This window comes from Puma concolor, chromosome C2 (genome assembly GCF_028749965.1).
Source record: "Puma concolor isolate L17-30 chromosome C2, mPumCon1.1.hap2, whole genome shotgun sequence".
NCBI lineage: Eukaryota > Metazoa > Chordata > Mammalia > Carnivora > Felidae > Puma > Puma concolor.
The window spans coordinates 34,422,990-34,450,823 of record NC_141675.1 but is presented as its reverse complement, the minus strand read 5'-3'; the positions used below and the strand labels follow the sequence as shown (position 1 = coordinate 34,450,823).

The following is a 27,834-nucleotide window of genomic DNA, read 5'->3' as shown; positions in this document are numbered from 1 at the left end:
TGGGGCTCGAACTCACGGACTGCGAGATCGTGACCTGAGCTGAAGTCGGACGCTCAACCGACTGAGCCACCCAGGCGTCCCAGACTTTTGCTTTTAAATTAGGAGGAATTTATAATATAATGGTGTAAAAAAATAGAATTAGTTTTGCATAGGTATCAAGTTTTTTAGTCAACCACATACATGTAAGAAATACTGGATGGATAAGAGGAATGGGTGGTTGTGAACTCTGCCTGAGGAACATAAACCCAGAGGGTCTGGTCTACACTGTCCCCCAGCCCACCCCCTACTTTTTGTATATAAAGGTGTATTGGCACAGCCACAGCCCATTTGTTTACATACCGTCTTGTGGCTGCTTTTATACTGTAACTGCAGAATTGAGTAGTGACCTGATAGTCTGTAATATTTACTCTCCGGCTTAATCTCCAAAAGTTTGCTGACCCTTCCTATAAAGTAAACTGCCACAGGGGCGCCTGGGTGGCTCAGTCAGTTAAGTGGCCGACTTCGGCTCAGGTCATGATCTCGCGGTCCGTGAGTTCGAGCCCCGCGTCGGGTTCTGTGCTGACAGCTCAGAGCCTGGAGCCTGTTTCAGATTCTGTGTCTCCCTCTCTCTGACCCTCCCCCGTTCATGCTCTGTCTCTCTCTGTCTCAAAAATAAAGGTAAAAAAAAAAAAAAAATTTTTTTTTTAAATTAAAAAAAAAAAATAAACTGCTGCAAAAATGATTTTATCATTTTATCAAATGATTTGATGCCAGGCCAGATCCAAGGACTCAGAGAAGGTCCTGCAGGAACAGCCAAGAGGGTCCCTGGTTTCACACAGGATAGAGATTATTTGGGAGCCAGCAGGAGGTGGAAGAATTTTTTGAAGATAAAGGGAGAGCAGATACAGATGAACCGTCTGGAACACTGGGAAAGGAAAGGAGCATGAGTATGGTTTTATCTGAGGTGTGGGGGTTTTTATTGGGGACAGTCGTGTGGTGTACATGTCCTCTCAGGCATCCAGGAACCAGGTAGAACAAGGACAGAGGCCAGGTGTCTATCAGAGTCACTTGTTTCTTGAAACCAGTGGTCTTGGCATTGAGATGCCTAGCGCCAGTGGTTTCGATATTACCAATTTTGCTGGAAGACTCCAAAGATACCATTGTTTGTCCCTTATGAGGAGGACACGCATTAAGGCATATGTAGGGCCGGGGTGCAGGTCCTAGTAAGAAGAGAAGCAGGAAAAAAAGCAAAGGGAACAAAAGAGCTATTTCTTTTGCGAGTCCCTTTGGTTTCCCTGTCTCCCTTCCATTGCCTTAATTAAAAATTCCCAACCAAGTTCTTTTCTCTTTGCTGTTTTATTTTACCCATTCTATTCAACTGTAAAATACATATAGCATCAAATGAAATTCATTGTGTGACCTCAGGCCAAGGGAGGAAACCACATGTGGGAGTGCTAGAAATAAACCTAGTGTCTCTCTTATGGGAAGCAACAAGTATCTAACAAGAAAAAGGAACTTGTCTGTCCAGGGGGATCTCTGCTGACTTTTTGTACTCTGACCCCATGTTTTTAAAATATGTGGAACTTTAATTCTTTAGGGTTCATTTCCAAATGAATACCATTTTCTCACCAAACTTTTTTTACTCTTTCTATAAATATGCGTGCTTCACTGTTCCTATTGTTTGTTTTCTTTTGGCCAGCTGTTCAGGTTAAGCTGGGTCACATAGCACACACTCTTGTAAATTCAATCTCAAATCTTCAGGTACCTTCTATGCTGTATTACTTTGACCAGAATAGTTTAGTATTTGTAACAGTGCCATGTTAGCATGAATGAAAGTGCCTATTTCTCATTTTCATTTTTCTCTGATGTCCCAAAGATACTCTTGATATTTTTTATACTAAATTAGAACATCTGTAAGCCTATCAGTATGTTAGAACACTCTGACCTCCTCAGTCACCAAATAATAGGTATTCAGCCTCTTCTGTCAAGTCTCCTAGGTTGTCTGTATGTAAATCTATTTGGCCTTCGGTAGATTTCATAGTCTTCTACCACCCCCTGAATTTTGGACAGTTGTCTTCATTGTGACTTTACATCTGAGTTACATTAATGGGATTTACTTCCCTTTTAAGAGTGCTAATCAACACTTCTGTAATGACACTGGTAATAGTCTTGGAAGGATTAGGGAAGAATATGGAAACGATGCAAACATTAGGTAAAGGAATTACACTTTCCTCTTTTGGAGGCAAGGGGCTAAGTCACCACTCAAATTGGGTCAATATGTCAGAGTCAAAGCCCGAGAAAACTTTCTACATACTCATTAAGAGTAGGGTTATGGGGCTGCCATCCCCTCAGCTGTAGAATTTATATTTTAATTCTTGATTAGTGGAAAGATAACAAAGTGCTCCTTGGATCAGAGAGTCTGAGAAAGGAAGGGAAACTTTACCAGTTGTTCTTATGGCCTTTATAAAGTTGAGTGCAAAACAGGCCCATGTGAGATGATCAGGGTTCTAAGAGTTTGTCCCCAGCCTGACTTCTGTCAAACTGTCTGTCTGACAAGGATGTTTTTTCCTTCCCATTGTGAGAGTTTCATCCTCAAGACACTGAATGCTTTTATCATTGCACGCTTTTGAAGAGGAAGTTGTTGGATTTTTGCCCAGTTTGGCTGCAAGTGAGGTGGGAGGAGAAGCAGGAAAGTGAGCCAAAGTGCAGTTAAACCACAGAGTGTTTGCCTCACATGTGTTGTGTCATGATAAGAATAGGGGTGTTGGGAAAGCTTCCATGCTCCAAGCTACTTTGCTTATTGAAAGGTAACTTTTTAAAAGGAAACAAAAACAAAAACAAAAACAAAACAAAACAAAAACAGATGAAAAGCAGTCTGTTGGTATATCACACTGCCAGCATGTAGTTTTGTGATTCTGTTCCCGACCTTACTTTGTTTGAACTAAGAAAGTGCTTAGAAGAGGCATAAAATAATTGAATTCTTGGTTGTATCGAAATTTAGGGACTGTTTATTAAAATCGGCTCTTTTATCTGATTATTAGACACAGTAACACATTCATACATTCTCTGCCTCCCCCCCCCCCACACACACCCCTCTTTCATAAAGTCCTTCAAAGCTTTCTGAGTGTCTTTAGCAGAATGACAGAAGTTCTTACATGGTCTATAGGGCCCTGCATAGTCTTTCCAACACTGATGGTTTCTGGTTCTCACCTTGCCTTTGCACTCCTCCTTGTATTTTCCTCTAGCTGTGCTGTCCTTCCTACTCATCAAGATGCTGCTTAACTCTCGACATGTTCTCATAGCAATTCTCATTCAGAGATCACATGCACATTGTGCATTTGTGCCTTGTCTGCTCAGTGAGAGCAAGGACTGCTTTTTTTTTTTTTTGCTCCTTTTTGTGTCACCAGCAGCAAACAATGCTTGGCACTTAGCTGTACCCATATATTAATTGAGTCCATGAATTTCATCCATTGCATTTTCTCTAGTCACCTTTTATTTGAACTTCCCAAGGTATCACATTCCATTTTGGAGTTGCTGTAATGGTAATACAGTTTTTACAAAACTGGAGAAGATGTTTACAGCCAAAAGAAGAAAAGGATAATGTTAATATGTAAAGATGTCCTATGTATCACTAACGAAAATATTTAAAACCCTAATAAATAGGGAAAGAATGTAAATACTCAGTTCACAAAAGAAATTATTTTTAAATGACTAAAAGAAGTGCACCTGGGTGGTTCCGTTGGTTAAGTGTCTGACTCTTGATTTCTGTTCAGGTCATGATCTCACAGTTCACAAGATTGAGCCCTGCATAGGGCTCCGCACTGACAATGCAGAACCTGCTTGAGATTCTCTCTCTCCCTCTCTCTGTCTCTCCCCCACTCATGCACGTGCTCACTCTCTTAAAATAAATAAACAAACAAACATTTTTTAAACAATGGCTAAAAGAGACCTGAGAAAATGTTTATTTTCATTAGGGATCATATAAATGAAATTCAAAGCAAAGTGCTACCTATCGATTTAGCAAAAATTATTTTAACAAGAACAGCTGGAGAGGGCTGTTACACGGTCAGTGATTCTAGAGACTGTGTTAAGTTATAAAGAGAGTTTTAGAGCCACACAGACTTGTTTTAGATCTTAGACTTAGTTAAATATGTGACCTTTTCCAAGTTACTTTTGTTTCTCATTTGTAAAATTGAGATCTTACCTTACAAGGATTTTTATTATTAAATTTGTCTATTCATTCAAAAATATTTAGGGGCGCCTGGGTGACTCATTCTGTTAAGCGTCTGATTTCGGCTCAGGTCATGATCTCACAGCTTGTGAGTTCACGGCCCACAATGGGCTCTGTGCTGACAGCTCAGGGCCTGGAGCCTGCTTCAGATTCTGTGTCTCCTTCTCTCTCTCTCTGCCCCTCCCCTGCTTCTCTCTCTCAAAAATAAAAATTAAAAAATTTTTTTAAAATTTATTGAGTGTCTACTTTGTGCTAGGCACATTGTCAGGCACTGGGGATATAGCAGGGAAAAAAACATCCCTGCCTGGTAGAACTTTCATCCTAGTGGTAGAGAGAGAGACTGTAAGCAAACACATAAATAAAATGTACAAGATGTTTGGATTGTGTTGAAGGCTAAAGAGGAAATAAAGTGGGGAAGAGATAGTAAGTATTATGTCACAGACAGTGTCACAATTTCAGATAGGATGATCAGGAATTTCTCAGAGACAGTAACATTTCAGCAAAGGTGTCAAAGAGGGTCATGTAGATGTCTTGGGTAAAGAAGTAAATCATGTAGAAGTCTTAGGGAAAGGTGTGCTAGGCAAAGAAAATAACACATGTAAAGGAATGAGGGAATATTATGCCTGATCTGCTTGAGGAATAGCAAGGAAGCTGGTGTAGTAGGGATAAAGTGAGCAAGAGGGAGGATACTAGGAGAGGTGAAGTGGGACCAGATTGAAGTCTGGCTTTGTGAACTAGGCAAACATGTCGGCTTTCACCCTAAGGTGGGAAGCCTTTGCAGAAATTAACGTGGAGTGACATAACATGCATACTTTTAAAATGGATTAGTGATGGGTATTGAAGAAGGCATCTTTTGGGATGAGCACTGGGTGTTGTATGGAAACCAATTTGACAATAAATTTCATATATTGAAAAATAGATAAAATGGATTATATTGCTGTTGCATTTTTTTTTTAATGTTTATTCATTTTTGAGAGACAGAAAGTGAGAGAGTGCAAGAGTTGGGGAGTGCCTGAGAGAGAGGGAGATGCAGAATTTGAAGCAGGCTCCATGCTCTGAGCTGTCAGCATAGAGCCTGATGCAGGGCTGGAACTCATAAATCATGAGATCATGACCTGAGCTGATGTCAGACTGACTCAGACTTAACCGACTGAGCCACCCAGGCACCCCTGTATTGCTGTTGCATTTAAAACAGACTATGATGTGGAAGCAGACTAATAAGGAAACTTGAATAATTGAGTAAGGGTTGATAGTGGCTTGGTCTATGGTAGAAGCAGAAGGAAGAGTGGAGGCAGAGAAGTACTTTACACATTTTCAAGACAGGTAAATGCTGGGCATGAGATGAAGAGTCAAAGTTGACCTTAAGGTTGTGGGTTTGAACAACTAGAAGGATGGAGTTGCCATTCATTAAGCAAGGTAATGTGTAAAGTGCCTAGCCCATTGCGTGGCACCTGTTTGTTATGTGCTCCATAAAGGGTGATTCCTTTCACCAAAATTTAGAGTAAAAACGAAAGACTTTTTTTTTAAGGTTTAAAAAATTTATGTAAGTAATCTCTACACACTACATGGAACTAGAACTCATGACCCTGAGATCAAGAGTTGCACTCTTAGGACTGAGTCAGCCAGGTGCCCCAAAAACCTTTTTCTGATACGCTTCTGTCCATCTACATAAAAAAGTAGAATATTTCACCAGAATAACTAGATAACAAATTATACATTTAGCTAGTACATTGGCATTCTAGTAAATTACTCCATTTGTTGGCCAAGAGATTTACTCCCTAACAGAAAATAGAACTTGTATTTTTCCACATGACAATAGTAGAAAAATGGCAAAGGTATCAATAGTAATAAAACTTTTAAAAACATCAAAGAAGAAACTTCCTCTATTAATGTTTCATTTTATGGATAACATACACATGTGACTATGCCCATTTTTTTCCCTTTCAGGATGCTGCCTTATGGCTGTTTAGCAACAGGAGACCGCTCTGGCCTCATCGAAGTTGTGAGCACCTCTGAAACAATTGCTGACATTCAGCTGAACAGTAGCAATGTGGCTGCAGCAGCAGCCTTCAACAAAGACGCCCTTCTGAACTGGCTTAAAGAATACAACTCTGGGTCAGTTTGTTTATCATTCTTCTGAACAAACAAACAGCCAAACAAATCACTATTCTTCCAAGTAGAATCAGCAGTGTCCTAGAGGAAATGGTAGTGTTATTTATTGCTTTATTTCAGGTTAGATCAGTGACAGATAGGCCTTCCTAAAGTCTTCCTAAAGATGGTTAGCATTAAATTCTACTTTATCTAGATCACATTTCAAAGCCTTGTAGTAGTTACAATCTAAGAATTTATCATTTTTAAAAATAATTTTTTTAAATGTGTCAACTTCTGTAATTACGTGAATGTATGTATGAACTTAGGTAAGTTTTCAGAGGATTTTTACAATAGAAGTAAATGAGTTTGTAGACTGTGATCTCTCCAAATTAAAAAATACAATGCTAGGAACTGTGTTATTAATGGTTACTCTGTTGGAAAAGTCCTGATCATAGGCAATTAAGGAATTTCACAGTGAGGGAAAACACTATAAATATTTTTGGCTAAAGACTTCAAAGGTGGACTTACATTTCATCATTGGCAAAATCGAAGGACTGGTATGTGAGAATTAGTTTTCAGATTTTGATCTTAAAACCTTGTCTCTAAAGGATCTGTATTCCTAACTTCTAATTTGAGTCAGTGACTTGAACTGTTGAAAATTTAATAGTTAACTTTTTAATATGGAATTCTAGTGTTAGGTCAAACTGACCAAAAAAGGTTCAAATGCCCAGCATCATTGAGCAAAGCTGATGGTGACCTTGTATAATTACAGATATGAAGCTACTCCCAAGCCCAGGGAAACACAGCAGTTTGAATGGCTTAGGTCCATTATCTGGTTCCTGCTGATTCTTCTCTGCCCTGCTCCTGCAGTGATCACCCTCCCTCTCTCCGCTGATCCAGCATGTTTGGCTCATAGGGTTTTGGCAGCTCTGTGTTGCCTTTCTATTCACAATTAAAAAGGAAACAGAAGTGTGAATTGGGTCTCATCTCATACTTTTAGAGACTGAAAACCTTTGTTGCTTCTTTTTTTTTTTTCCTCTCTCTCTCTCTTGTATTCAGGGATGACCTAGACCGAGCCATTGAAGAGTTTACCTTGTCCTGTGCCGGCTACTGTGTAGCTTCTTATGTCCTTGGGATTGGTGATAGACATAGTGACAACATCATGGTCAAGAAAACCGGCCAGGTGAGCTGCTCCCCAGAGTCTGCCAGGGGCCTTGGTGATGCTGTTACATACAGCACAGTCTCTTGTGAAATTCAGGCAGGTTCTTTAGTGATTTTGGGAGTCATGTCTTTGTGCTTTCCTTTATTTCTCCATCCTTTATTTCACATACCATCTGCTTCATATATTCATTGGTGTATTTGCTCAAAGTTAGGTGATAAGCCTTTAATGTTTGAAAAGTCAATTGCAGTTATTCAGAATGACCCTATTCTTTCAATATAAGATCTGGGGAAGAATTAGTGATAAGGACATAGGACACTAAGCCCCCCCCCCCCAAAAAAAAACTTTGCCAAGGAAAAATATGGGCAAAAAAGAAAATTTAGTCATAGTATATACCATTGCCACATGCCTTAGCTTCGAAATGTATTTATATAGCCTGAAACTGTGATATAATATGCCTCATTGTATAGCATTGCATCAGCACAGAGTACTAAATCTTTACCTTCCATCATAAAAATAGTAATTCAAAATTAGGAAGTAAAAAATAAGAGTAAACATACCATTTTTGAAAATGGAAGAAAATCACATGAAAGATTGGGGAGAAGTTACCTCCAAGTGGTAGCACTCAAGGTGTTGAGGGGTTGGTGGGGCAAGAATGTACTCTCTTTTTTGTTTTTGTATGTAGAAATATTGACTGAAATCGTTTAATATGTGGAACCATTTGACTTTTTAAAATCAGACATGTTTATTATTTGGGTGTATTTTCCTTTTTAAAGATTTGTGTTTCCCACTGAGTAAATGTGGTTTAGTATTAGGTCCAGGTTGTTATTAAGAATAAAGATCTATGCATTTTAGAAACACTCTTCCCATGTGACCTCTTGCTTTTGAAAAGAGAGAAGGGCTCATGAACATTTTATAATAATTGTTAAATCACTGTTGTATACCTGAAACTAATACAGTACTATTTATCAACTATATGTCAATGAAAAGAGAGAGAAAAGAGAGGGAAACTATACATCAAGAAAAGTTGAGGATCAGTGTAGTATTGGGGGTCTAGGACTGCTGAGATCTTGCCTTTCTATTTGGAACCAGAGAAATTAAATCCCATTTGTTTCCCAGCTCTTCCACATTGACTTTGGACATATTCTTGGAAATTTCAAGTCTAAATTTGGCATTAAAAGGGAACGAGTGCCTTTTATTCTTACCTATGATTTCATTCATGTGATTCAACAAGGAAAAACAGGAAACACAGAAAAATTTGGCCGGTGAGTATTGCCCTCATGTCATGGATAAACATCTGACATTTTCTCATCTGACTAGCTAGACTGGCATTTCTTAGTTGAGATATATTTAGTTCAGGGAAACAGACTGCTACCTGGGAGGCTTTGGGGGAATTTGCCTGTCAGATCCATGTTCTGGTGTAGAGAGGGGAAATAGAATCTAGAAATTTGAAATAAGCTACTATGTTTTATTCTAAGAGTATACCACTTTTTACCTGTCTTAGAGAATTTTCTGAAACTGTTAAGACATTTCATAATAAGATGCTGAGAGAGGCAGCCATTTTGCTCTCATTCTAAGGGAGCCAGGGCTCAGGACTTTGTAATCTCTGGTCTAGTCCTCACTACTTATATGTTTCTTCTTGTCTTTGTTTCTTCACCTTAAAATAGGGACATAGGGCGCCTGGGTGGCTTAGTCAGTTAAGTGTCCAACTCTTGATTTTGGCTCAGGTCATGATCTCACAGTCATGAGATTGAGCCCCACGTCCGGCTCCATGCTGTCAGCGGATTCTCTCTCCCGCTCTGCACCTCTCTCTCTGTCTCTCACTCACAAAAATATAAATAAATAAAATAGAGACAAAAATAAATTTTAGGGCTATTATGATAATTAAAGTTATATGATATGACCAACTCATACTATGTGCTTGCCAAATGATTGCTATTATTTCTATTTCTGCCTGAGTTTCTGCAGAATATGTATCTGGGTTCATTTTTCTTTTTGGCAAAATTAGGGAGATAGCATCGGATGATTCTCTTGAATAATTGTCTTTAAACAAGATGATAGGGAGGTGTAGTGCAAAAGCATTGATACTGACTTGGGGAAAATCAAACTAGTCTCTGGAGTTAGACTACAAATCTGGAGTCTAGAAATATGTTCAGAAATCCTCACAGGTTATAATTACCATTTGTTTTGTAACAGCTTTTAGGTCTCATAGAATTAAAAAGCACAGAGTAAATGTTATATAGCCTTTTATTAGAATTTCAATTTAGTTGGGTTTTTGAAAAGATACGTGTGATTTTAGACATTCTATGTAAATTTTATTCTTGGGCCAATTTTCAAAGAGTTTTAAAAATCAGAAATGAACCTTTAGTTCAGAGAAAACTTCTAGCTGTTATGGAAAGTCTAGATATGTCTGTCTTGTTTTCCTTTGTGAAATTTGCTCTCTCTCCTCTAACATCATGTTCTTGTGATTTCTTGTATCAACTCAAGTTTCCGCCAGTGTTGTGAGGATGCATATCTGATTTTACGACGTCACGGGAATCTCTTCATCACTCTTTTTGCACTGATGTTGACTGCAGGGCTTCCTGAGCTCACATCAGTCAAGGATATACAGTATCTTAAGGTACAAAACCCTTTTCTTTGTATATTGGAGTTTGTAGGCATGAAGTTCAGCTGTACCTGCCTATTTCATTCACATGTTCAAAGGGAATGGAACAGAGCCATTTCCTGTGAAACTGTTCCTGCCCAGGAGTGGTAGTGACAAGAAGCTGAGTAATTCTCTTGTGAGAACATGAAGCACACAGCTTCGTGATGGCTGGGGAGGCATGGCCGAGATTTCAACATTTGCATGTCACTATGGAGGATGTATACGATCAGATTTTTTCCTTTCATTTTTAGGACTCTCTTGCCTTAGGAAAGAGTGAAGAAGAAGCGCTTAAGCAATTTAAGCAAAAATTTGATGAGGCACTCAGGGAAAGCTGGACTACTAAAGTGAACTGGATGGCCCACACAGTTCGGAAAGACTACAGATCTTAATGATCAGCCTTTGCTCCTAATGTATTTGTTGGTTTTGTTTAGTTTTCATTTTGCACTTGCACTAAATTGAACATGACCCTGCCGGAGATGTTTTAAAGGGAATGAAATCCTAGAACTCATTTAAATTAAGAACAAGGCATCCCACAGAACCTAATCTGCACAGTTCCTGATGACCACCCTCTGCTTCATTGAATGCTTCCAAGATTCATCATGAAAACTCTCAACATTATGGATAATCATTTCCTGCTGACTTTGCACGCCGAGGAATGCTACTAGAGATTGTTTTCTGTCGTTGTCGTCGTCGTCGTCGTCTTCTTCTTCTTCTTCTTCTTCTTCTTCTTCTTCTTCTTTTTTTTTTTTAAGTATTTGGTACTTTTCCAGAAAGGTGTAAATACTTCTTTTTGTATTGTGACCAAGTGTTATCACTCAGCCGACTTATCCACTCCTGGGCACTGGTAGTTGTTCTTATTTTCCAAATGAAGCTTAAAAGAAAGGTATCTTTCTTCCCCTTTTAAATTGTGTAAACTACAAATTATAACATAATTTGAAATTATGTTTTTTTTTTTTTTTTCAAAAGAAATCTCTAAATCTATGGAAACATTAATTCTTTTGTTGATATTTATCTACCAGGACAGCATCATTTCTAGCAGGCTTGCTGAAGACCTGCTGGTGAGGCAAATATAATATATATGTTGCATATATATTTATAAAATTTCTAGTGGAAGTTCTATATAAAAAGACATTTCTTTGTTTTTTTTTTCAGTCTGTGTTTTAAAGTTTTACAAAAAGAAGAGCTTTTTCCTAAGTTACTTTTTTTAGTTAACTATGTGATCCAGTTCTTCCAGTTGCTTCTGTAATGAGGCACATAATACTTTCAGTTTTTACATGGTTTCTATGAAAGAGTTCATTTCATAGAGCATAATACTTGAGCAAATGCATCCAAGACAGAAAGCAAATGAAAAGGAAACTATTTATGGAATCATCTCCACACCTAAAATTCAGTATTTTAGTAAAATGCCAGCTGTTCTTACTGTATTTATTAAAACTTGTAATAATGTGATTTTTTTCAAGGATATTAGCTCAAATTGAAATGGTTTCATGCCACATGGAATTCTTTAATTTATTTGTTGAGGTACCATATCTTTAGGGTGCTAGATGGCAAATAATGTTAATATGTGCAATAAGAACTACTGGTTTGAATGTGTAAATGGATGCTCTTTCTGAGTACTGGCAATATCCATCAAAACTACTGCTTTTTCTCCAAAGACTTTTGGGAGCTCTCAATCCTCAGTGACATGAGAAAGAGAACTGATTATTTGCCCTGTGACTGAGTTTTCTATAGGAATTTTATTAAAGATTGTTTAATTTTGTTGTCCTCCTTCATGTTCTCAGTCAAATAAATGGGTGAGCTGGTTTCAGCTGCTCTTGGGATTTGTGGGCTGCTTCTTTATGGACAGCACAGGCCTTTAGATCTTGGCACTGGGACTCTAAGAAATGGCCAAGTTAAGGGACAAATCAATCTGAGGAATAGGCTGAGGCTCATGGTCTCTTCTCTTGACTTCTACCTCTGCTTCCCAGCCCCAACAGGCAGTGTGGGAAGCCTCTTGGACCTTAGTTGGTGCCTGAGGCTCATCAAGTTTCCATACCTTTGTGAGGTACCCTGAGGTTGGGGAGAATGCCTGTTCAGTTACTCAGTACCCAAGCCAAGGCCAGACTGTGGCCACTTTGTAGCTCTCTTCCATGGGGCAGATGTTCAGGGGAAGTCATAGTTTCTTAGAAGTAAGTCAGCCGAGGATGGAGATTGACCTCTAAACTGACCATTCAGGGCTGGTCCAAACTCAGTGAGAGTTCCAGGAATAGGACTGTGAAGGATAGATTTGTTCAAGGCTCTTTGTCCGGTAGCAGTCTACCATTACATGCACTAGGTTGCAGGTCAGGAGTTTGGAAACTGGTGAATGTTGCCAGCTGGAAGTGGGCCCCACTGCTTCCAGAGGGGTCTCCTCACCCTACACGGAACCTTGGTTTAAAAAATACATATATTCACAATGAATGTGAATGTCAAGAGTAAGAAAGAGAAATAAACAGTCCTGGGTGTGAGCCCAGGATGACTCTGTACTCCCCCTCCACCATCTCTGCCATAAGCCCTCAAAGATAGCCAGGACACTATGACACAGTAGCCCTCTGTAGCTGCCAACCATTCGTAACAGGTGCTCCCCACATACTTCCTGGATTGCATATTTCTGATTCTCAGGGGCTCTGTCAGAGCCAGAGAGGGGAGGTGGAAGGCAGAGGATAGCTAACCAAGAAGTCTGGGCTGCAGGGTCAGCTTGTTGCATGGGGTCTCGTTACCCATTACCTTGCCTGTTTAGTGCTCTGGTCAACAATAAATCTTAGCCCAAAACTTTTGGCTCCTTGTCTTTTGGTCCTTCCCCAAGTTTATCCAAGACATTGCTTTACCCTATACATTTCCATACTTGAGGGCAGCATCTGTGTCTGCCTGGGTCTGGGAAGACAAAGGATGGCTTTGTTGAACAGGTAATTTCGGAGTATTAACCTAGTATATCTATAGGCAGACTCTGGGCTGTAGAGACCAATACTTGCAATCCAGCTCTGCCTCTGTGACCCTTGAGTAAGGTATTTTATTTCTCAGGGTCTGAGCTTCCTAGTGTGTGAAATGGGACTGATAATAACTGCCCTACTCACTTCTGTATGGTGGTGAGAGGCTAGGTTAAGACGGTGAATGGGAACGTATGCTGAGTCCCAATTTAGAGGCAAACTCATTTCTTTCCCTGCTTCTACTACTTGAAGGCCACTAAAGGGAGGAATCTCAGAGAAGGAAAGCCCCTTCCAGAGCTCTATCCCTGTCTCCTGACTGAGGAAGTCCTTCAGTGTATTCTCAGTTCTGCCTTGTCCAGCCCATGGCCCTGACTCTCAGCACCAGACCTGCCAGGCAGCCTGTAATGCAGAGGTCACTTGTCTGTAGAAGGAGAAAGACTGTGGGAAGGAGAGCAGGGAGGTACCTGCCATGTGACCCTGACTGTGGGGGGTGGGCAGCTTTTAAAAAGGAGGGGGCAAGGGCTGAGGTCTCTTGGATCAGAGGGTGTCTGAGCTGAGTCTTCCAAGGACAGACAGAAGCTAGGTGAAGGGGCGATAGGTGAGACTAAGCAGGAAGGTACAGCATGTTGTAAAGTCCTAGGTGTGTGGAAAAACAGGATGCACTAACAGGCTCAGTAGTTGTTTCTTTGCCCCTGCCTCTTCTCCTTCCTCCGCTCCAGAATGCTGCACTTGTCCAGCTCCAGCTGGGATCTAAACAACAGTCGTGTCATCCTGGAGCCTCTTCCTCTTTCAGTATCTGTGGCAGTTTTATCCCCTTGTCTGATGATTGGAAAAGTATCCGATATCACCGTCTGGGTTATTCCTGCTCTAAAATGTGTAACTAATGGATTTTTGGAACTCACTTTTAACCCACTTTTAATAAAGCCCAGGTTTACCACTCAGAAAAGTCTGCCCTTTGAAACTCCTTACTTTTCTGTATCTTTTTTTAGTGTGAGAAATGGCACATAAAGTATATAAAGCAATAAGGCATATAAATAGCATTAGCATATTCTAGAGCAGACACCCAGATAGCCATCAGATAGGTCAAGAAGGAACACTACCGACACTTCAGAATCCCTACCAGTCCCCCTTCTTGGTCAGGACCCCCTCCTCTCTGCCAAGGTAATCACTGTCTCTTCTTTGAGAGCAATCATCTTATTTCCTTACTTTACAATTATGCTGCCTACTTAGTGGGTTGCGCTTCTTTTGCTCAACATTATGTTTTGAAGATTCAGCCAAGTGGTTGCATAATTCATTATCACTGCACAACATTCCATCTTAGAGGTATCCTATAATTTATAAATCTTTTCTACTGTTGGGACACATACAGGTGGTTTCTAGTTTGAGGCTATTACAATTAAATAATGCTGCTATGGTAATTACAGTTTATCTGCTGATTCATGGATGTATATATTTCAATGTATATACTTAAGATTAAAATTAATTGGTCATAGGATTATGCCTATCTTTATTTTGACTAAGTAATGCTAATTAAGTGGTGTGCCAACTTTATTCTTCCTCCAGTACTTAATTCTTATTGTTCCATATTCTCACCAGTACCCAGTTAGCCAATATTTTTAAAATTTTAGCCATTCTAATGTGTGAGGTGAAGAAATTTGCATTCCTTGATTGGTAATGAGATTAAATTGCTTTTTCATATTTTTGTTCATTGGGTTTTCTCCTTTGTGAAGTACCTGCTTAATTCCTTTGTCCATTTATTAATTTTAGATACCTACCATTTGAGTTCTTGTTTGTTTTAATGAGGTTTTTTTTTTAATTTTGCTTTTTGTTTTTTGTTATGTGAAATTCTGTGTGTGTTTCATATGCAAGCCTCTTGTCGGTCACATTTTGAAAATTTCTTTGCCACTCAGCATGTGACTTTCTCATTCTCAATGTTTCTTCTCATAGCTATGATCTTAATTTTAATGTAAAATTTATTTTCCCTTATGATTGATATCCCTTGTATAGGTTTTTCCCTCCTGTAAGGTCATGAAGATATTCTCCTGGATTATCCTCTAAAAACTTTTTTAAAACCTATTCCATTCAGGTCTATAATGTATCTGAGATTGCTTTTTGTATATAGCGTGAAATGTTTTTCTTATAGGGGCACCAAGTTGCCCTAGTTTCTTTTATTGGGATCCTTTCCCCACTGTTCTATAGATCCACTTTTGTCATAACCCAAGTGTCCATATATGCAGGAGATATTACTGGACTCTAGAAGATACCCAGTAGATTTCATCTCCCTCTTTTTATTTTTTTAAACTTATTTATCATATTCATACATAGCATGTGGTGTGAGCTAGGCATGCATCTAAACTGTATGTGTTTAATCTTTGTAACAACCTCCATATGGGTACACGTGTTCTTCCCTGCTTTACAGATGAGAAAACTGAGGCACAGAAAATTAGGTGATTTCACCATAGTCACAAAGTAGGAGCCAGTATTCAAACTCAGAGACTCTTTCTTAAGTATCCATGCTTTTTCCTCACAGTTATCAATGATGCCTCAATTCATATTTCAGAATCTGCTTGAGATCTACAAAAAGAAACCTGTGGAAATTTTGAATGGCATTGCATTAAATTGTAGATTAGCTTGAGGCAAATTCACATCTTTCAGAATATTGACTCTTCCAATCTATGACAATGGAGTATCCTTCATTTAGATCCTCTTTAATTTATGTCCACGATGATTTATACTTTTCTATGTAGTCTTATATATCTTTTGTTAGATTTCTGGGTAAGTGATTTTAAGTTTCATTGTTGCTAATCTATAGCAGTGGTTTTCCACATGGGGTCCCCTGACTAGAAGTATTCACATTGCCTGGGAGCTGCTTACAACTACAAATTCTTGAGGACTTCCCTTCCCTCCACAAGACCTGCTGAATCAGAACCTCTGGACTGGAGATGGAATCCAGCAACCTGTATTATATTTGAGAGAGAGAGAGAGAGAGAGAGAGAGAGAGAGAGAGAGAGAGAGGAGGGGCAAAAAGGTGAGAGAGAATCCCAAGCAGGTTCCACACTGTTAGCACAGAGCCCAACCCAGGGCTCGGTCTCACAAATTGTGGGACCATGACCTGAGCCGAAATCAAGAGTCCGATGCTTAACCAACTGAGCCACCCACGCACCACCAAGCAACCTGTATTTCAGTAAAGCTTTAACAAGTTTCGGAGCAATCAGTAGGCATACAATTGATGTTTGCATTTAGCAGACATACTAAACATTCTTTTTAATTCTATTTGTAGAACTTACTTTGAGTTTGCATATATGTTCTGCAAATAAAGTTTTCTTTCTTCCTTTCAATTCCCTTCAACATTTTTTCTTTTTCTTGACCTTCTGCACTGTTTAGAAATTGCCATAAAATGTTGAACAGAAGCAATATTCACTCTTTTTACTGATCTCAAAGGGAAAGGTTTTTTTTTTTATTTTATTTTTTTACATTTATTTATTTTTCAGAGACAGAGACAGAGCACAAGTGGGGGAGGGGCAGAGAGAGAGGGAGACACAGAATCCGAAGCAGGCTCCAGGCTCTGAGCTGTCAGCACAGAGCCCGATGCGGGACTTGAACTCACTGACTTGAGAGATCATGACCTGAGCCGAAGTCGGATGCTCAACTGACTGAGCGACCCAGGCGCCCCAAAGGGAAAGATTTCAATATTCAGTATGGTTTATGCTCTGGAATCTGGATCTTTTACCAGATTAATGAAGCGTGCTTCAATTCCCAAGGGATTTTTTTTTTTTTTTTAAATCATGAAAGGATGCTGAGTTTAATTACTTTCCTGCATTTTGCTAAGGTTTTTCTCATTTGGTAAGTTATATCAATTGATTTCCACATTAAAAAAAATTTTTTTTAATTTGTATTTATTTTTGAGACAGAGAGAGACAGAGCATGAACGGGGGAGGGTCAGAGAGAGAGGAAGACACAGAATCTGAAGTGGCTTCAGGCTCTAAGCTGTCAGCACAGAGCCTAACGCGGGGCTCGAACTCACGGACCGTGAGATCATGACCTGAGCCGAAGTTGGACGCCCAACCGACTGAGCCAGGCACCCCGATTTCCACATTTTAAACTAAAGTTTACATTCCTGGAATGAGCCCAATTTGATTATGATGTATTTTAATATATTGCAGGATTTCATTTACCAGTATTTCATTTGGGATTTTTACATCTATTTTATCAATGGGATTGGCCCATAAATTTCTTTTAAGGTCTGTGTCAGGCTTTGTTACCAAGATTCTCTGACCTTATAACACAGGTAAGATTGTCATTATTGTCATTATTTCTTACTTAAAAATTTGATAAGAATTTGGGCAGTGACATATATCAGATATTTTCTTTGAGGTGTGGATTTCATTAACAGCTAGAGTAATACTCAGATTTTTATTGTATTGTCTCCATTTTAAAGAGTTGTATTTCTAGGAATATGTCCATCTGCATTTTAAATGTTATTTCTATAAAGTAATTGATGTGTTAGGAGTTTATTAATGTTGCAGGATTTGTATTGATGCCCTCTTTTCATTCTTGGTATTAGTCAATGCCTCCTCTGCTTTCTTAATTAGTCTCACAGAGGTTTTTCAATTGTATTGATCTTTACAAAGAATTAGTTTTTGGCTTTTTTGATTCTCCACTGTGTCTTTGTGTTCTGCATTTCCTTCCATCCCTATTATTAGCTTCCTTCTACTTTATTTGGTCTTATTTTCCCCTTCCAATTTTGTGATGGTTGCTTAGCTGTCAACTTTAGCCCTTATAATAACAATATTCATCTGCATCCCATAATTCAGAGATGAAGTCTTTTCATCACCTTTCAGTAAAAAGTATTTTCTAATCCCCATTTTTCTTTTTGTGTGACTTGCTGATTATTTAGAAGTATATTCATTTTCCAAATACATGTGGATTTTCTTATTGTTGATTTCTAGACTGCATGGCATTCAGAGAACATAACTATATGATTTCAGTTGTTTCAAATTTGTGAGGCTTGTTTTTATGACACAATATGGTCAAGTGTTATAAATATTCAGTGTGCATATGAAAAAAATCCATATTATGCAGTTAACATAGTGTTCTATATATGTTCATTAGATCAATTCTGTTGAGTTGTTTAAATTTATATATTTTTACTGAGTTTTTGCCGAGTATTTATGAGAGAGATCAGTTAAAATATCTCACTATGATTTTGTATTTGCTTATTCTAGTTATATCAGTATTTATAGAGTTTGAGGAAATATTAGGTGCTTACAAATTTAGAGTTCATTTATATCCCTGGTGAATTGAACCATTTGAAAAATTGCTTTAAAGTATTCTCTGTGTTTCTGATAATGCTTTTTTGCCTTAATGTCTACTTTAATTGATATTAATATAGTTGTGGCAGCTTTCATTTGGTTAGTGATTGCATGATGTGCTTTTTCTTTAATCTGTTTATAATCCTTATAAATGTTTCTCTCCTTCTCTCTCTCTCTCTCTTTTTTTTTTTTTTTACAATGTTTATTTATTTATTTTTGGGACAGAGAGAGACAGAGCATGAACAGGGGAGGGACAGAGAGAGAGGGAGACACAGAATCGGAAACAGGCTCCAGGCTCTGAGCTATCAGCCCAGAGCCTGACGCGGGGCTCGAACTCACGGACCGCGAGATCGTGACCTGGCTGAAGTCGGACGCTTAACCGACTGCGCCACCCAGGCGCCCCTCTCTCTCTTTTTTTTAAGAGAGAGAATGTGAGCACAGCAGGAGAGGGGCAAAGAGAGAGGGAAAGAGCGAGAATCCCAAGCAGGCTCCACACTATCAGCGCAGAGCCCGATATGGTGCTTGAACTCACAAACCTATGAGATCATGACCCGAGCCAAAAATCAAGAGTTGGATGCTTAACCGACTGAGCCACCCAGGCGCCCCTTAAATGTTTCTGTTAAATCTGTTAAACAGTTACATTTACATTTAATGTAATTGCAAATATATTTGGAGTCAAGTGAACCATCTTACTATGTAGTTTTATTTTTTTCTAGCTTTTGTGTTCCTTTTTCCATTATTTTCTCCCCAGTTTCTTTTTCTAATTTTTTATTTATTTTTTTAAAGTCTATTTATTTTTGACAGAGAGCAAGCAAGCAGGGGAGGGGCAGAGAGAGAAGGACAGGGAGAGAGAATTCTATATGGGGCTTGAACCCATGAACCATGAGATCATGACCTGAGCTGAAATCAAGAGCTGGATGCTTAACTGACTGAACCACATAGGTTCCCTCCAGTTTTTGTTTTGTTTTGTTTTTTAATGTTTATTTATTTATTTTGAGAGAGAGAAAGTGCTGGAACAGGGTCCATAAGATCATGATCTGAGCCAGAATCAAGAATCGGACATTTAACCAACTGAGTCACCCAGGCACCCCAATTTTCTTTCCAGTTTTAATGGAATTCTAAAATATTTTTTTCTGTTAATTTGGAAATCACACTCTTTTGCCATTCTTTTATTGATTAAACTGGGTTACAACTTGCATAATAGACTTATCCTTGTCCAATGTTACTTGGTACTTTTATCATCTTCCCAGAAAATGCTAGTGAATCTATTTACTTCTCTCCAAATCTATATGGTATTGTTGTTGGATTTCAATTGTATAGCATTGTTAAATCCCACAGAACGTATTGTTCTATATAGCTACTGTTCATTTAGATATAAAGATGGTCTCCAATTTAACAATGGTTTGACTTAAAATTTTTCAATTTTACGATGGTGTGAAAGTACTCATTTCAAATTTTGAATTTTGCTCTTTTCCTGGACTAGTGATAATGTAGTATGATACACTATTGTGATTCTGGGCAGTGGTAGTAAACCACAGCTCCTATTCAGGCATGCCATCGTGGGGGTAAATGAAAAACTTAAAACCATTCCACACGCATGCAACCTTTCTGTATTTCACTTTCAGTGCAATGTTGAATAAATTATATGAAACATTCAACACTTTATTATAAAATAGGCTTTGTGTTTAATGATTTTGCCCAGCTGTAGGCTAACGTAAGTGTTCTGAACATGTTGAAGGCAGGCTAAACTCAGGTATGATGTTCAGTCAGTTTTAAACGCATTTTTGACTTACGCTCTTTTCAAATTACAATGGCTTTATTGGGACATAACCCCATCATAACTCAAGGAAGATTTATACATACATTTTTACCATCATCATTGCTTTTCATCTTTTTTCTTGCATTTTTTTAAAATGTTATTCTTGAAAGAGAGACAGAGCATGAGCGAGGGAGAGGCAAAGCAAGAGAGGGACACAGAATCTGAAACAGGCTCCAGGCTCTGAGTTGTCAGTACAGAGCCCAATGCAGGGTTGGAACCCATAAGCCATGAGATCATGACCTGAGCCAAAGTCAGACCCTTAACCGACTGAGCCGCTCAGGCACCCCATTCTTGCATTTTTAAGTTTTCACCTGGGATCATCTTTTTTCTTAGACCAAAGAAAACCCTTTCATATTTCTTTTCATTGTCCTACTCTTAATTTCATCAAACTTTTATTTGCCTGATTATAAATGTTAGTTTTCTTGGGCGTAAAGATTTAGGTTGGTAATTACTTATTTCCTTTGAAGATCCTTTGAAGGGATCTTTCCTTTGCCATCTTGCTTATATCTTTTCTACAGAAAAAGGCAACATTTTATTTATTTATTTATTTTTGAGTTTGTCTATTTTGAGAGAGAGAACAGAGCAAGCAGGGGAAGGGCAGAGAGACAGGGAGAAAGAATTACTAGCAGGCTCTGCACAGAGCGGAGCCCAATGTGGGGCTTGAACTCATGAACTGTGAGCTCATGACCTGAGCCAGAAACCAAGAGTCAGATGCTTGACTAATGGAGCCACCCAGGCACCCCAAAATGTAACATTTTAAAGGGACCTGGGTGGCTCCGTCAGTTAAGCGTCTGACTCTTGATTTCAGCTCAGGTCATGAGCTCATGGTTCGTGAGATTGAGCCCCACATCAGGCTCCACACTGACAGCACGGATCCTGCATGGGATTCTCTCTGTCCCTCTCTCTCTGCCCCTCTCCTACTCATACATGCTTGCTCTCTCAAATTAAATAAACATTTTTTAAAAAGGTAACATTTTAATATTTTTTTTCTACTCAGTACTTTTATTATTTTTTTAATATGAAATTTATTGTCAAATTGGTTTCCATACAACACCCAGTGCTCACCCCAACAGGTGTCCTCCTCAATGCCCATAACCCACTTTCCCCTCCCTCCCACCCCCCATCAACCCTCAGTTTATTTTCAGTTTTTAAGAGTCTCTTATGTTTTGGCTCCCTCCCTGTCTTTTTTTTTTTCCTTCCCCTCCCCCATGGTCTTCTGTTAAGTTTCTCAGGATCCCCATAAGAGTGAAAACATATGGTATCTGTCTTTCTCTGTATGACTTATTTCACTTAGCATAACACTCTCCAGTTCCATCCACGTTGCTACAAAGGGCCATATTTCATTCTTTCTCATTGCCATGTACTACTTACTCCATTGTGTATATAAACCACAATTTCTTTATCCATTCATTAGTTGATGGAATTTTAGGCTCTTTCCATAATTTGGCTATAACCAGGGAGATAACAAAACAAAGCAACAAAAGAAAACAAAACAACCACCCCAGGTATATCATAGTAAGTTTTAAGTTTTAATTTTTACTATGATATACCTGGGTGGTTGTTTTGTTTTCTTTTGTTGCTTTGTTTTGTTTTTGTATTCTCCTGGTTATAGTCTGCAGAACTTCTTGAATCTATAGCTTGCTACCTTACATCATTTGGAAATCTCTCTTCTAATCTGCTTCTGCATACTTCTCTCCTTTTGCAACTCCATTTATATTTATTTGACCTTTAACTGTGCAGTCTGTATTTATTACTCTCTTCTCTGTAATCTCTTTGTATTTTTCTTCTAGATATTTTCTTCTTACATCTCTTCCAGTTTTGTATTTTTCTGATTTTGAGTTACTAATTTCATTGTATATTTTTCAATTCTACAATTTCTATTTGGTTCTATTTAAATTTTGCATAGTATCTTGGTTTTTTTTTTTTCCTGTTCCCTTTGAAATTCTCAGAGTTGTCTTTTGTTATCTTGAACATTTTAAACATAGTTATGTTAAGTTCTACATCTTTAATGAACTCTTAAACCGCAGCCCCTATGGGTCTGTTTCTTTTTTTTTCCAACGTTTATTTATTTTTGGGACAGAGAGAGGCAGAGCATGAACGGAGGAGGGGCAGAGAGAGAGGGAGACACAGAATCGGAAACAGGCTCCAGGCTCTGAGCCGTCAGCCCAGAGCCCGACGCGGGGCTCGAACTCACAGACCGCGAGATCGTGACCTGGCTGAAGTCGGACGCTTAACCGACTGCGCCACCCAGGCGCCCCCCTATGGGTCTGTTTCTATTGCTGCATTATTTTTGCTAACACCAATTCATGTTGTCCTGTCTCATTTGCTGTGTATTTATTTATGCTGGCTACTCACATCCAAGGTAACTAATTTCAAGAAAAAAGTCTTTATTACTTCTTAAGTTATGCTCTTTGGGGCTCCAGCGCAAAATGTGGGAGTTTTGCTAGAGTTGCCCCCCAACACTGGCATTCCTGGACCCCGTTTTGTCCCCCCAGCCCTGCTGAACTATAAAAAATGCTATTTAGTCTCTTGGCCTCCGGTAGAATCAGTCAACATTCCCAGGGTTAAATGGTGAGCATTATATGGACTTCTAAAAGTTTTTGAACTTTATGTAAATGGAATTTTAATTTTTTTAATGTTTATTTATTTTGAGGGGCACTTGGGTGGCTCAGTCAGTTAAGCTGCTGACTCTTGATTTCGGCTCAGGTCATGATCTTGCAGTTTCGTGAGTTGGAGCCCTGTGCTGGGCTCTGCACGAGGACCATAGGTGGAAACTTCTTGGGATTTTTCTCTCTCTTCCCCTCCCCCACTTGTGTGCACGCTCTCTCTCTCTCTCTCAAATAAATAAACTTAAAAATATATTTATTTTGAGAGACAGCAAGCGCACACACAAGTGGGGCAGGGGCAGAGAGAGAGGGGAAAGAGAATCCCAAGCAATCTCCATGCTCAGTGTGGAGCCCAACACAGGGCTCGATCTCATGAACTGTGAGATCATGACCTGAGGCGATATAAAGAGTTGGTTGCTTAACTGAACCACCTAGGTTCACCTGTAAATTGAATTTTTAAATTTAGTAAATGTCAGATTGTCTTACTAAGAACTTAAAATACTTATTTCACCCTCATGGTATAAAGGGGTACCCTCCCACATCTCAGACAGCAATATGTCTTTGTTTTGTGGGGGTTTTTTTTTGTTGGCTGTTTTCATTGTTAAAATAATTTCCCTAACTATAAATTAATTTGAGCATTTATTTTTATTTAAAAATTTTTTAATGTTTATTTTTGAGAGAGAGGGTGGGGGGGAGAGAGAGGGAGGGAGAGAGAGAGAGAGAAAGAAAATGCAAGTGGGAGAGGGGCAGAGAGGGAGACACAGAATCTAAAGCAGGCTCTAGGCTCTGAGCTGTCTGCACAGACCCCAGTGCAGGGCTTGAACTCACCAATTGTGAGATCATGACCTGAGCCCAAGTCAGACGCTTAACCGACTAAGCCACCCAGGGGCCCCATATTGTTTATTACCTTTTTTTATGGTACTTTTTTACCTTGCAACTTTAAAATTTCTACATAGTCAAATATGTCTGTATTTTATTTTATAGCTTCGTGATTTCCTTACTTAAGATCTTCTTTGCCCTTAGCCAGTCTCAGATGCTATAGCTCTTCAGGATTTAATCTTAGACTCCCTTCTTTTTTTTTTTTTTTTTTTTTTTTGGTCTACACACTTGTTCATTGATGCCATTCATTCCCATTGCTGCCCACATGTATAGCTGCAGGCCAGACCTGTGAACCGCAGTAACATGAATCTGTCTATCGTCAGTGGGGAGTGTGCTAGCTCCTGGGGGATCCAGCAGTATGTGGTCCCTGCACTCCAAGCTTGTTAGACGAAGCAGATAACTGTGCTAATTTAGAGGGATGACTGGGAGACTTGTTGATACCTTGCACATTTTGTACTGCTGTAAGAGAAAGGCTACAGCTAAAAGATTAGCTCCAGAATATATGTAGAACTATTACAAACCTATTAGAAAATGTCAACTCAGTAGAAAAACATGCAAAAGAAATGAAAAGGTAATTCTTGGAAGAGAAAACCTGAGTGTCCAATAAACACGTAGGAGACTCGACTTCACTAGTAATCAGAGAAAAATTAAAATAAGATACCATTTTTAGGGGGGCACCTGGTTGGCTCAGTCAGAAGAGCATGCGGCTCTTGATCTCAGGGTCATGATTTTCAGTTCCATGTTGGGTGTAGAGATTACTTAAATGAATAAATAAAAACGTTAGAAATAATAAAAATAAAATGAGGCACCACTTAAAAAAAAAAAACATTGGATTGGCAAAATTTTAAAATCTTGACAACTTCCAGTTGAAGATATGAAGAAAAGAACTTCTGGTCAAAATTTATAATGGCACAACCACCTATGAGAACAATTTGGCAAATGTCTAGTGATACTGAAGATACACCTACCTTTGATTTAGCAATCCCACTTCTGAGTGTATTAAGGGCAGTGCTTCTTAATCTTTGACGTACATATAAATCACCACGGGGGCTTATTAAAACACAGACTCTGAGTATGCCTGGGGAAGGACGGGAGATTCTTAACTCCTAACAAGCTCCTAGATGATGTCATTGCTGCTAGTTCAATGACACACTTTAAATAGCAAGGCCCAAGAGAAACTCTTAAGCATATCCTCAAGGGACATACACAGAGATGTTCATTAGAGCACTGATGGTATTACTGATCATCTGAAAACTGAGGTGAGTGGATGACTAAATTTGTATGGTTGAATGCAAGAGTGAAAAGAAACTTGAGTTGCACATATCAACTTAGATAAATCTCAAAAACAATGTTGAGTGGGGAAAAAAAAGCATGTTGCAGGAAGGATACATGAAGAGGATATTTAAAATTTTAAATAGTATTGTGTACTGTTTAGGGATATATGTTTATATAGGAAAGGAATATAGACTTGCATGAGAATGACAAACATCAAAATTACAACAGTGAGGAGTGCCTGGCTGGCTCAGTCAGTAGAGCATGTGACTCGATCTCGGGGTTGTATGTTCAAGACCCACATTGGGTGTAGAGATTACTTTAAAATCTTTTTAAAAAATTATGGCAGGGGCGCCTGGTGGTTCAGTCAGCTAAGCATCTGACTTCAGCTCAGGTCATGTCTCACGGTTTGTGAGTTTGAGCCCCCACGTCAGGCTCTGTGCTAACCGCTCAGGGCCGGGAGCCTGCTTTAGATTCTGTGTCTCCCTCTCTCTCTGCCCCTCTCCTGCTCACACTTTGTCTCTCTCAAAAATAAATAAACATTAAAAATTAAAAAAAAAGAAAAGAAAATTACGGCAGTGATTATCTGGGCAAGGCAGGGGACTGGGAATTGGGAAGGTACATGGCAATTCAGTTGCAATGTAATGCTTTAGTTACTAAACTGGGTAAATGGTATAACCCAGTTAAATAATACAACTGTCTGTTATATTATTTTCTATATGTTGCACATCTGAAATACCTCATTCAACAACTAAAACAACAAAACAAATAGCCTTTTATCTTTAAGATGAAGAGACTGAGGCTCAGGAACCTGACCTGTGCCTAACTTCAAATCCAGGCTGCACTGTTATATTACCATACTGCTTCAAATGAACAACACAGAACATCGGTTCACCAAGTCAAAGGCAAAACCCTGTCCCCAGGTTTGATTTCCACAAAGGTTAAATCAAACTGTATGCCCAAGTATTTGATGTGGGACATGATGCACACTGAAAACAGGTTTTGACCTCTAATAACTAAAGTTCAACACAAGGTACCTAAAAACACTTGCTTTTTTTTTTTTTTAAGTTTATTTATTTTGAGAGAGAGAGAGAGACAGCAAATGAGGAGGGGCAGAGAGAGAGGATCCCAAATAAGGCTCTGCGCTGAATAAGGCTCAGCACGGAGCCCGACGCAGGACTCAAACCCATGAACTGGGAGATCATGACCTGAGCCCAAATCAAGAGTTGGACGCTCAACTGACTGAGCCACCCAGGCACCTCAACATTTGCTTTGCTTTTCAACTTAAGTCTAAAACATTTGTTTTTGGGGGCGCCTGGGCAGCTCAGTCGGTTAATCATTCACTTCGCCTCAAGTCATATCTCGAGGTTCGTGAGTTGGAGCCCTGCTTCGGGTGTGCATGACCCCCACTGCTGTCCGTCTCTCTGCCCCTCACTCACTTGCGCCCTCTCTCTAATAAATAAATAAAACATTTGTTTTGGTACCAGATAAAATACGGCCATTAAAAGAAGCCCATTATTTAAGAGAAGAGAAAATACCCAAACACTTGAAAGCAAACCCAAATGTGAGTTGAAGAAGCCTTGGAAGAGTCTCTCTTAGTTCCCCTCCTAGTTTTCCAGTGGCTGTGATGCAAAGTGGGGGTGGAGAACAGGGGATCATTTCTGTGAAGGTAGTATAGTGACCCGCCAGTTGTGAAGACTTGAAAAAAAAGTTAGAGGAAGCAAAGAGTCAAAGGCTAATTTTAATACGTTTGCTCTGCCACCTACCATGTCGCCTGCCTACCCCAGACCTGGTGGAGCCAGCACCTTCCCTCTCTCTGTTCTCCCCTTAGTTCCTGTTCCTGGTACTTGAACCTGGTTGTGCCTCTGTTCTGCCCCAAATCTCTTAGAAATAGGTTAGTGGCAGGGAGATACAAAGGGATGGGCTTCAGGGTCAGGAAAAACCTGGGTTTACATCCTGCCAGCGCCACTAGTGAGCAACTCACTATACTTGAGACATTGTATCCAGGCCAGTACTGTCCCCACAGAATATGGTAGGATGATGGATATGTTCTGTATCTACACTGTCCAATATGGCTGCCCCTAGCCCCAGGTGACTATTGAGCACTTGAAATGTGGCTAGTGTAATAAAGGACTTGAATTTTTTAATTGTATGTAATTTTACTTAAATAGCCACATGACTAATGGCTCCCATATCAGACAGAGCAAGTGTAGAAAACGGAGAATCAATCCGTCCTCTCACAGAGGATTACCATGTGAGAATAGACAGGAGATACTGTGATGAAGGGTCCTACTATTAAACCATATCCTGCCTTGAAAGACCATAAGAGTACTGAATGAATTCTCAAGCACTCACTGTCCTGACGAGGCACTCTCTGAGTGTGCTTGGGTGGGCCTGCTTCACGCTGTTGCTATCTCCCCACACCATATGCAGCTTTTTTTTTTTTTTTAATATTTATGTATTTATTTTGAGACAGAGAGAGAGGGATCACATGCAAGCAGGGGGAGGGGCAGAGATAGGAAGAGAGAGAGAATCCCAAGCAGACTGCACTGTCAGCGCGGAGCCCAACGTGGGGCTCGATCTCATGAATCATAAGATCGTGATCTGAGGTGAAGAGTTAGACACTCAACTGATGAGCCACCCAGGTGCCCCAGCAACTCTGACTTTAGTAAATACTGCCTGAGGATGCAAGTGAGGCAGGCTGGTGTAAAGAAGTTTGTTTTCTTTCTCTTGTTAATTTGCCCCTACTGTGCTGATTAAACAAAATGACTACATTTCCAGAAACCCATTTTTAATTAAATTCTTCTGTGACACGACTTGACATTAAGTTTCCAGATAGAAAATGTTTCTCATTTTCTCCAGTTAAACTAACCATGTCATTATGTACCAACTGCTTT

The 27,834-nt window shown here is 39.3% G+C and overlaps 1 protein-coding gene and 1 pseudogene across 6 annotated transcripts in view; one reads left to right on the top strand and one right to left on the bottom strand.

Annotated features, from left to right (window-relative positions):
• PIK3CB (phosphatidylinositol-4,5-bisphosphate 3-kinase catalytic subunit beta) overlaps positions 1-19,045 on the top strand; it is a 191,641-nt gene extending 172,596 nt beyond the window's left edge. For 4 of the 5 annotated variants that reach the window (XM_086674378.1, XM_086674381.1, XM_086674379.1 and 1 more), the window contains 5 exons: positions 6,158-6,325; positions 7,361-7,484; positions 8,580-8,725; positions 9,948-10,080; positions 10,356-14,747. In XM_086674378.1, the coding sequence (XP_086530504.1) occupies positions 6,158-6,325; positions 7,361-7,484; positions 8,580-8,725; positions 9,948-10,080; positions 10,356-10,493 (709 nt within the window). In that variant the 3' untranslated portion in view covers positions 10,494-14,747. Of the gene's footprint in view, positions 1-6,157; positions 6,326-7,360; positions 7,485-8,579; positions 8,726-9,947; positions 10,081-10,355; positions 14,748-17,290; positions 17,338-18,783 lie in introns of those variants that run through there. The other variant, XM_086674382.1, reaches the window with a different exon arrangement.
• LOC112850019 (small ubiquitin-related modifier 2 pseudogene) overlaps positions 1-27,834 on the bottom strand; it is a 243,033-nt pseudogene that overhangs the window by 199,937 nt on the left and 15,262 nt on the right. The gene's annotated exons all lie outside the window — the stretch shown is intronic.